The sequence below is a fragment of the Scatophagus argus genome, chromosome 6, assembly GCF_020382885.2.
Source record: "Scatophagus argus isolate fScaArg1 chromosome 6, fScaArg1.pri, whole genome shotgun sequence".
Lineage (NCBI taxonomy): Eukaryota > Metazoa > Chordata > Actinopteri > Scatophagidae > Scatophagus > Scatophagus argus.
Genome location: NC_058498.1, coordinates 14,296,662 through 14,306,354, shown reverse-complemented (window position 1 = coordinate 14,306,354; position 9,693 = coordinate 14,296,662). Strand labels below are relative to the sequence as shown.

Below are 9,693 nucleotides of genomic sequence, written 5' to 3'. Positions count from 1 at the left end.
GTTAATTTGACACTGGCGATTTTGCTGTGTAGGTACTGTGAAGAAAGCATGTGAATACCACATGGATTTGAATGTACAGCTGCTTTATGCTTTTTGGTCGTGATTGTTTTAGAGGTAGTGTTTAATTATGAAAATTTATATACCATTTAAATGAAAGCTATTCTGACTTTGTGTTACTTTTATTCTCATTAAGAGGTTTGATGATGTTTGCCAAATGTTATTTCAGTGAAAAGCTCAGCATTTTTGATGGACAGATAATGAAATGTGACAAATAAATGGCTCAGGAACTGAACTGTGATTCTCATTATTGTGTTTGTGGCTACCCCTGGTGGAGGATATTCTCCTGTCCAGAAGCTGTTCTCCTTTGAGACATATGGGTCAAATTTAAGATGAGATTAAAGTTTCAACTAGTTCGTACTATTACCTGGATGGGTTCTATGTTGAAAGTATTTGATTTAAATAAAGTAGCCTAGTTAATCACTGAAGGCAAATCTTTAAGTTGTGTGCTTCTGTTTAAATGTCAAAACTCATTTCTTTTTAGTACTCAAAATTTTGTTTTCTTCATTCTCATAGATAATATTCAGTGTTTTTAGGCTGATTAAACTTTGCTGCTACTTTACTTTTAGTCCTTGATGACATCCTGGTTATAACAGGTTATAACAAGTTATAACAGTTGCTAGATGAGTTGACAGCCATGCTAGCAGCTGTCCGTACTGCAGGCACAGCGGTAACGCCAGCATGTTAAAATATGCACAGTGAAAATGTTAACATGACATGACTGTAGAATATCATATATCAAGTATGTATGTCAAGTATGTGTGTGTGTGTGTATATATATATATATATATATACACACATACACAGAAAATTACAGTACTATGTTCATCTTTTTAGTCTAGCATGTTAGTATGCCGATATTTGCTACTTAACACTAAACACAAAGTACAGCTGAGAATGGTGGGAAGTTCAACAGATTTTGCACCTTTTTGATGAAAAAGTTAAGGGATCACCAGAATCATTGCAATTCATCCCAAGGGCAACAGGAATAATTAATGAGATATTTCTCCACCAAAAATGGTGAACCAATCAACATTTCCATCTCTATAGCCTCTATGGTTAAATGCTATGCAGTAAATAAGACACTCAAACACACACAACACCAATAAAAAGATACTGAGGCAGCTCCAGTTATTACTTCAGATTAATTTATAAAATAGTTCACTTAAGATACTGTGTCTTAACATACAGTGCATTATTCTACAATACAATACTTGTGTGTTTCACACACAGTTGTGTTTTAACAGCCTTGCCATGTGGTGAACTGAATCATGAATACTTTGGCATAGTTTAGTAACAGACTATTGGTGAAAAAGACAAATGTAAACTGGAAATGCGTGATAATCAAATCTCTGGTAGGTGCCTGAGGGCCTCAATTCAAAAGACAGACTTGGTTTTGTTCTGAGTTTACAAACAGTCATTTCACAGAGCGGACAAAATACCAAGAACAATTGCTCTTTATGTGACATAGGAAGTCGTATCCAGGTAAGAGCTAGTTGATCCCACCTGGATTTCACCTAACAGTCAAATATATTAGGTCAATGCCTGCACTGTGTGCACTGTCATTACACATCACTGAAGGTATACAAGTCACAAAAAGCATAGAGTATCCTGCTGATATACAATATTAAAATCACTGCTCGTTTATAGTTTGTTTAATAACACCCTTTTCACTGATTTCACATCAGCCACGAGTAGTAATGTTATTGTTGACGGAGACACTTGCAGGCAAATAACAGTATGAGCCATTAAAAAACAAAAAAGGAAAAACAGTTCAACTTATCTTACAACTAAATACTCCTCTGTTGATGCTGTTCCAGCAACTTGTTTGGGAATATTTCAAGCACAGTTTGTTTAAATATCTAAAGCCATTTAAATATGTATTGCTGCCCAGGTCTGGTCCCAGGGAGACAGATAGTTTAGATAGAGAGAGACACGAGACGACTGGAGAGTCAGCAAGCTGCGCCATATAATAACGAGTTGCTGAAAGTTTACTTGGCCTGTGGAAAAATGGGAAGAAAGCAAAAATATGAGGGGAGGCATTTAAGAGATGCGTTTCCATACACCATATACTGTGCACTGAACTTGGACGAGAAAAAATGTAGTGAAACAGTTAGAAAAAACCTACTTATGACTATGAGTATTCCTCCATATCTGATGGATCTCCCTCACTGCACATTGAGAACCGCCCAGTTATCTTTCTTGTCCTGATAAAGGAATCACAAGAGGAGGAAAACTATAAACATATCAGGTAACATGGAAATAAAATGAAAACCTTGGTATCAACACACATATCTCACAACTGTCTACATTTGATTTAATTATATTTTACTACATTTGATATATAGCATACTGTTTTATGCTGTATCAGCTATGTAGCCATACAGTAACTTGTATCTGACCTCAGACATGACAGGCAGGTTGTCATGAGGAAGAAGCCACATGGTTCGGCGGGGCTTGGTTCTCTGTCTCTGCAGGAGCTTTCTCAGCAACCTCTTCACCTTCCGGTCTCTGGGGTCTGCACATTTCACCGCCTTCTTTGTATAAAGTCTATTTACAAAAAATAAAAATAAAAAAAAAACAGTACTTATTACCAAACACAGGATGGCGGTACAAGGTGCTGCTGGACACCAAAGGAAAAACAGAGAAAGAGAGAGAGAGTTAGGAAAACACCAAATCTGCTGGAACCAAAAGATTGGCACAAGCAATGATTCAGCAATAATGTGGAGAATTACAAATATGTCTGTCAGGTGAAGATAAGCCTCTGAGAATTTGACCTCAAATGAATCACGAAGATGATATAAGATGCTGGAAATAGAGTTAAATAAGTTTTTTTTTTTCATCTCTTGGGAAGAAAGAACTCAAACGATGAGCAAGATAGAAGAAAGTTGACAAAAAGGAGGTTTGGAACCACTTAAATAGAGAGCAAACCAAAAGAAACTATTGTATCTATCTGTATCTGTAAGAACTCAGTATTGTTGTTTAAGTGGACGGCACGAAAAAACAAGCTCCTCATTCCCCAGCTGCATCAGATTTCTCTGGCCTGCTGGAAACAATAGATATCACAATGCAGATTGGTTTACTTAACTAAACCTTGCTGTGTTGACTGACTGACTGCAACAGGGCCCAGCCAGCTTGGAAGGTATTTTCAGATGGCTTGTTATTCCCACATTTTTCTTTTCTTACTTCCCCGGCAATTACAGCTCCGAGTCCTGCCATAACAACATGACCTGGAAAGACGACAATGCCTCTCAGCCCAGCTCTGCCCTGCTCTAACAAGAGACATATTTTCCATGCCTGCAGATTTCTGTGCGCTCTTTAGCTCCAGGAGTGGATAGTTGAAATACTTGCATGATGGCTTGTATACTGCAGTCGGGCCCCTCTGTCTGCACCTCAAAGCGCAACACATCTTTGGTACGCACCTTGCCCTGGGAGTACAACATGCAGCACTGAACATCTCTTTGCATCTGCACACCTTTACCTGCAAAGAAGAGAGACAAACACAGAGAAAAAAAGAGCAAAAAAACATTAGGGGAGCAAACTGACACATTATACTGACGTTCTGTGTTGCCAAGCTCATTTAATTATGTTGGTTTGTTGTCTTCTGTTTCACAAACAGATTTTATTTTAGCTTTACTCTACCAGGGCGTATCGGGGTGAAAATCTGCCAGTGAGAACAGGACACTGACAGCTACAAAAGTTTATAATGGTGTGACTTATTGCACATTATTACAAATAGCTTTGACAATAGACACAGAAATATTTTACATTCATATTTAGTGCACAGAATCATGATAGTTTAACACTGAATTTTCTGATGTGAAAGAGTGAAACTGAGTGTTTTATTAGCTTTTGCAGACAGAAAAAATGTTCTGCAGAATGTGCACATGCCCTCTAGTTACATACACACACACTCACATATGGGCTCACAAGAATGTCAGGGGAATTACAATGACATCCCTTTGTGCTGCAAAACATACAACATGGCAGTGAAATGAGAGACACGGAAAGTGAGAGAACGAGAGGAGGAGTGTGTGTTTGTGTGGAGGGTGTACCATGATGCCTTTTAATCCAAAAGCAAATGTGTAAACAAATTAAAGTGTGATGGAAGCAGCAGGGGCAATAAAAGCTGTAAAATAGGACAGTGCTGCTTTGAATCCATCCTCAGGCACATCACCACACTTCCAGCGCTTCCACAAATTTAAAAAAAAAACAGACGAGATGACACCATCACACAGACTGAGCCCTGACACAGTTGCTTTTTTCTGTGTGAGTGTTGTGTGATTTCAGATGCTCGTACTCCTACGTTCTGCCCCTCTGTTTACATCCATGCCTCCCTCCCTGCTGCTGCTTGCTGCTGTCCCTCTTTCCCTCTTCTTTCCTTTTCTGTCTTCGCCATCGCTCTCTTTGCTACACTGTCCACCTGCAGGGCGCATGCAAGCTATGCAACACACACACACGCACACACACACACAGTAAGTATGGTTGTGTCCTACCTTCCACAGATGCCAGCAGGATAACAGTCAGAGAGATAACAGTCAACATCTGCAGCATGAACATGATGAGGCTGGCAGAGAGGAGGAGAGGAGGATAATCTACTCTGTCACCTCTCCCTCTATGGCTGCCTCTCTTATATTACTCCCTCCCTCTATTTATACCTCCCTGCCCATCTCTCACTCACTCATTTCCACCACCTCTCTTTTTCTGTCTTATCGTCTTTCCCTCCCACCCTCTGTTTATCCATTTCCAGTCATTCTCACGCTCAGCTAAACTCCCTCCCTCATTCTTTTTTCCTTCACACTAGTCTCAGCTCTTACTCATTTCTTCTTTTCTGCCCCTTCACTCAGGATGCCAAGCCTCATTTGTCTCATTTGAGGCTTTAAATTCCTTCTTCGTTCTCCATCTTCCAATGCCCATAGTGCATTTTCTGCTCTCAGATTTGAAACAGACACAATGGGTAACATGAACAAGGAATCACCCTGTACACGATAAGTCCCAATTTGTGTGTAAAGTACAAAATAATCAATTTTCAAGCGATATTCAATTAATCCTGGTTTGCAGACAAAACAGTAGACATGTCTGACTTGTGCATCTGAGTTATGTTCTCTGTGAGATTTCAGACAAAATCCAAAAACAGTCCTAGAAACTGTTAAACTGTTAATCATAAATGAAAACAATCACAATTTTAGTGCCTGCTGAAAATGTGACATTAAATGTTAATCATTTTTGTACCTCATAAGACTGAACTTCACCTATAATCGGGGCACATCTTTAAAACACTTCATAACATCCATGTTTTCTTTGTTTTTTTCTTGATTTTAGATCTTACATGTGTGGATTATACACTTAAATGAGCTTGTTTCTGTTAAATATTTTCACCACTGTCTCTCTTATCTCACAAGAAGTGCTATATGTTTGTTTGCTTACTTGTTATTATTTGTTAAATTTGTAAGTAGTGTTCCACAAGGTTTGATCCTTGGCCTCTAGCTGTTTTCGGTTTTTATGTTTCCACTAGTTCAGATTATCGTCAAAAAAAGACACTGATGAAATGCGACCCTATTCTTGATTTTAAACTTACAGTATAGCTTGTTAAAAGACATGTGTTACAAGTATCAACATTTTTTTCTTAAAATAGATAAAGACTAACCATGCTTTTTTGTGTTGGGCCTTCTGATCATATATCTAATTCACATAACATACTTGGAAGTGTGGCAGCCACAATGATCTTGCTTTTATTTCTTACTCACAACTTTCTTATGAGAATGCATCAGTGTCACCAAGTAGCCTGAATGCAATATATTTGGCCAATAAAGTGGTTCAGATGTTTGAAAAAAATATTTTTGCAGCCTCTCCCTGTCTGCCCATAAATCATAATAAAATTGTTACTTAATTTCCATAACCGAACACCACAAGAATAAGCTGGAGGCTGTGTCTGAGAGTCAAGCATCCACATCCATTATAGAGAGGCTTCAACAGAAAGCAGCATCAGGACCTGATTATACGAAAAGAAACCAGAGAAATTGATGAGGGCCTGCATCTGTTTCAGAAAGATATTCCTTTGAACCAACTTTGTGGTGGAGTAAAATGACAAAGATGCCAAAAGTCATACAATCCTGCCAACGGTTTATTGAATGATCAATCACAAGCCTGATCAGGTATGACAGATACACTGATGTTGCCACATGGCATTGCTGACACATTAAATTGACGTAGTGTTTAATGTGCCTTGTTAATTAGTAACTAAATTAGAGCCATCTTTTTAATTATTAATGAGAAACTACATGATTGTGTAGCTGTCTTCTCTGAGAAGGTCCGAAACACCACCCAGGGAATAATGACAGTAGTGGTGCTTATTCCCATGTCCTTCTTCTCCATATCCCCCAAACTGGCAAACAGTACAAACTAAACATTTAGACAATGACACTGAAACCACAATACCACCAAAATACAATGGAAGCAACAAAATGTCATTTGTAGTTTGTGTCAACTTAGTCTTCATCCTGGTATTACTTTATTCTTTGCTTTTTATGCTTTTATTGGGGGAACGCAGTAGAGAGATGACAGATAATGATGGAAGACAGAGACATGGAGCTCAACATGTATGAAACAAGAACACTTGGGTTCATGTCCCTTTTCAACTCTTAGTCTGTTTGAGTCGCATGTTGGCACTTTAACACATAGGCCAACAGGCCACTGTATGACGTCATGAATCATATAATCATTTCTCTTGTTGTATTAGAGACTCATTGCGACTGTGTAAGATTCCATTCTTGAATGTCAATGAAAAAATGCATTTTAAAGACGCATTTAGTTCTGATCTACTGGGGCTGATGATGGTTAGTGGAGAAACTGGTATCCTCCCTGAAGTTATTCCTGTTGGATTAACACCGAAGTCTGACATTTATAGCTGATGATTTAGATAGCTGTAAAGGCTTCTTCCGTCATCATTTCCCATTGAGGATATGCAGAAAACATTTGACATGGAGCCATATTATTTATGTTGGCCAGTTATCAGCAAGGAGAGCCAAGATACATGACCAAACAAAAATTACACAGGAATGCAACATGCATCATTAATAGTTTTTTTTTTTTTACATGACTGGGGTGGCTCCATTAAGTAATTCTGCAGAACCTATGAGGAGAAAAGTGTTCCAAAGGTTAAATATGCATAAATTTAAGCTTACAAATTAAAACAATACATCGCAATTCATCAGCCTAAATGTTTTGGACATACTGTACTATGGAACAAAAACAAAAGTAGACAAATGTTAGGTACATTGGCAGGGTGGTACTGGAACCATGAGTCACCACTCATGCAAAGAAATATTGCTTTAGACACTAATGTGGGACATGTAACGGACACATTTTGTAAGGGTAGATTAATATGGCCCTGCCTAAGTTTCTTTGGTTACACAGATCCTATTATTGAACAAATTATGCTTTGGCTCCTAAAAAGCTTGTGGAAAAACTAAGAAATGTTCAGAAAATAAGTCAACAAAATGTCTTTTATGGGCATGTAATTCCTAACCCTGAAATACGCAGCCTGTGTACTGAGGGGTGAGGTTAGAGTAAATATATACGTGTGTGTGTGTGTGTGTTGAGGATTGGGTTAACTGTTCAAGAAATTGACCCAAGAAGTCAGGTTGGAATGTCAGCTGCAAAAACATACCTTTCACATTACTACAAGTCGGCATGTGAGCTAGATACATTTTCTGCATATCTTTGCAAAGATTAAAATATCGTTTCAAGGTGTATGAACTCACAAACATGTTGGCATTCAAAAATAAAAGCAATAACAGTGAATAGTGGGACTGATGGGGTAATGTATTTTTCTTTGCAGGGGTGGAGAGTCTGAGATGTATAGAGGGAAAGTATGGCCTCCTGGAGATGTTGGAGGGCTTGGTTCAGTGACCTGAACATGCAGCCTAAGAGATCTTACTGTAACAGAAAGGGATTTCCAAGGGATAAAATACAGGGGGCAATACCTCAACTAATTTTTAAAACGAGGCAAATGGGGAAGCATATGAAACAGACAAGATGCACAGAATGAACTTCTGAAAGCAGAACATTTTTTTCCAGCACAGGAAAAAGAAAAGATGATCTGGAAATCATTTATACGTTGTTCCTATACAAATTTGTGCTCCCACTTAGTTTTTGCAAAGACTAATCTAATTAAACATATGTTAATTACTCAGAGGTGTAAACAAACAGATGATTTTTCATCTATGCACAAGAAGGATCTGTAATATTCTGCCACTTTGATCCAGACTGTCTATAAGTTTATTAATAGTTTGGGGTTTTGCAAAATATCTTAAGAACTATTGGAGGACAGGCCATGAAATCTGGTACAGATATCCATATCCATCTATACACATACACGGCGTATTAAGGACTTTGACATTTCCCTGCCTTTTACTCTAGCGCCACCATGATGTTCACATTTGTTGTCCTAAATGAAATGTCTGAACAACTATTGGATATAGACCGTCATTGCTAAATACGTTACTGTTTACGTTACTTTGTGAGCATGTTAGCACTTTAGCAATTAGCTTCACAGAGGAGCTATCACGGCCATAGACTCTTAATCATGTTGAACCTCTGGACAGAGACATGCTAGCTGTTCTGACCTGTTTCCAGTTCTCATGCTAAGCTAAGTTAAACGCCCCTTGGCTTTAGAGGTGTTCTTCTTCTCATCTAACTCACAGCAAGAAAGCAAATAACATTCTGAAAATGTTAACCTATTCCTTAAAGTTCAAGGATCTTAAACTATGCAGATTCACAAAAATCAGGTTGTATTTCAGATAAATGTAAAATAATCTTAGTCTTATACCTGTATATACCCGTGGTCTGATTATACATAATGTTGTCATTCTAATATGTTTCACTATTTCATCTGAACTAACCACACATTAAAATCAAGGATTAAGTCTAATTTTCACAAACAAAGCTACAGGATCAAAGTTAATTCTGTCAGCATGCCATTCTTCCATCAACATATAGGAGAATCAGTCAGTCCCAGATCCACTGTTCATGGACTGCGCTGGTCAGGGGGAGGTTCTCCATTTTCTTTTCACATGAGATTTCCTTAATGGAATGTCTTTATTGACTGTGGAAATAAAATGATGTCCAATCCTTTAACATGTGATTATATTTTATTAGAAAAGAGTACTCCGTGTTCCCCTGTGCCAGTCAGGCATTCCTCTGAAGGGAGTTGACTGGCGCTCTTCTGGAACCAAACATCTGTGCTTCTCACAGCTCTGTTTCATTACTCTACGAAACACTAAACCCAGAAAATCAGCTTAAACACACTCAGGCATTTATTTTGAAAATCCCCACTGCAAAAACTCAAGAGGTCTTGACTGTTCCTAGAGTGTGAAACTGAACACTTTGGATGTGTTTAACAAATGCTGCCAGGAAGAACAACACACATCTCAGGTCTGGAGAGATTCAGATACATTCCTAATGCAAACTCAAAGCTCTATGTGATCTTCACAATGTCACACAACAGTCAAGATGTTAACAAAGAAAATCTAACCTTCACCATTTCATTAAAGGCTTGTATTGTATTGTGCACTTGTCCAAAATGTACGTTTGTGGCAGCAAAACAGAGTATTAAATGATATTATATTTCAAAGC

The 9,693-nt window shown here is 38.2% G+C and overlaps 1 protein-coding gene across 1 annotated transcript; it reads right to left on the bottom strand.

The window, feature by feature from the left end:
- Positions 1-1,183: 1,183 nt before the first annotated feature.
- On the bottom strand, positions 1,184-4,702 carry ccl44 (chemokine (C-C motif) ligand 44). The gene is made up of 5 exons (XM_046392846.1): positions 4,554-4,702; positions 3,409-3,538; positions 2,460-2,607; positions 2,186-2,264; positions 1,184-2,057 (listed from the first exon to the last, which is right to left on the bottom strand). Exons 1-4 carry the CDS (start codon positions 4,615-4,617, stop codon positions 2,226-2,228), a joined length of 381 nt encoding a protein of 126 aa, XP_046248802.1. The 5' UTR covers positions 4,618-4,702; the 3' UTR covers positions 1,184-2,057; positions 2,186-2,225.
- Between the last annotated feature and the right edge of the window lie 4,991 nt (positions 4,703-9,693).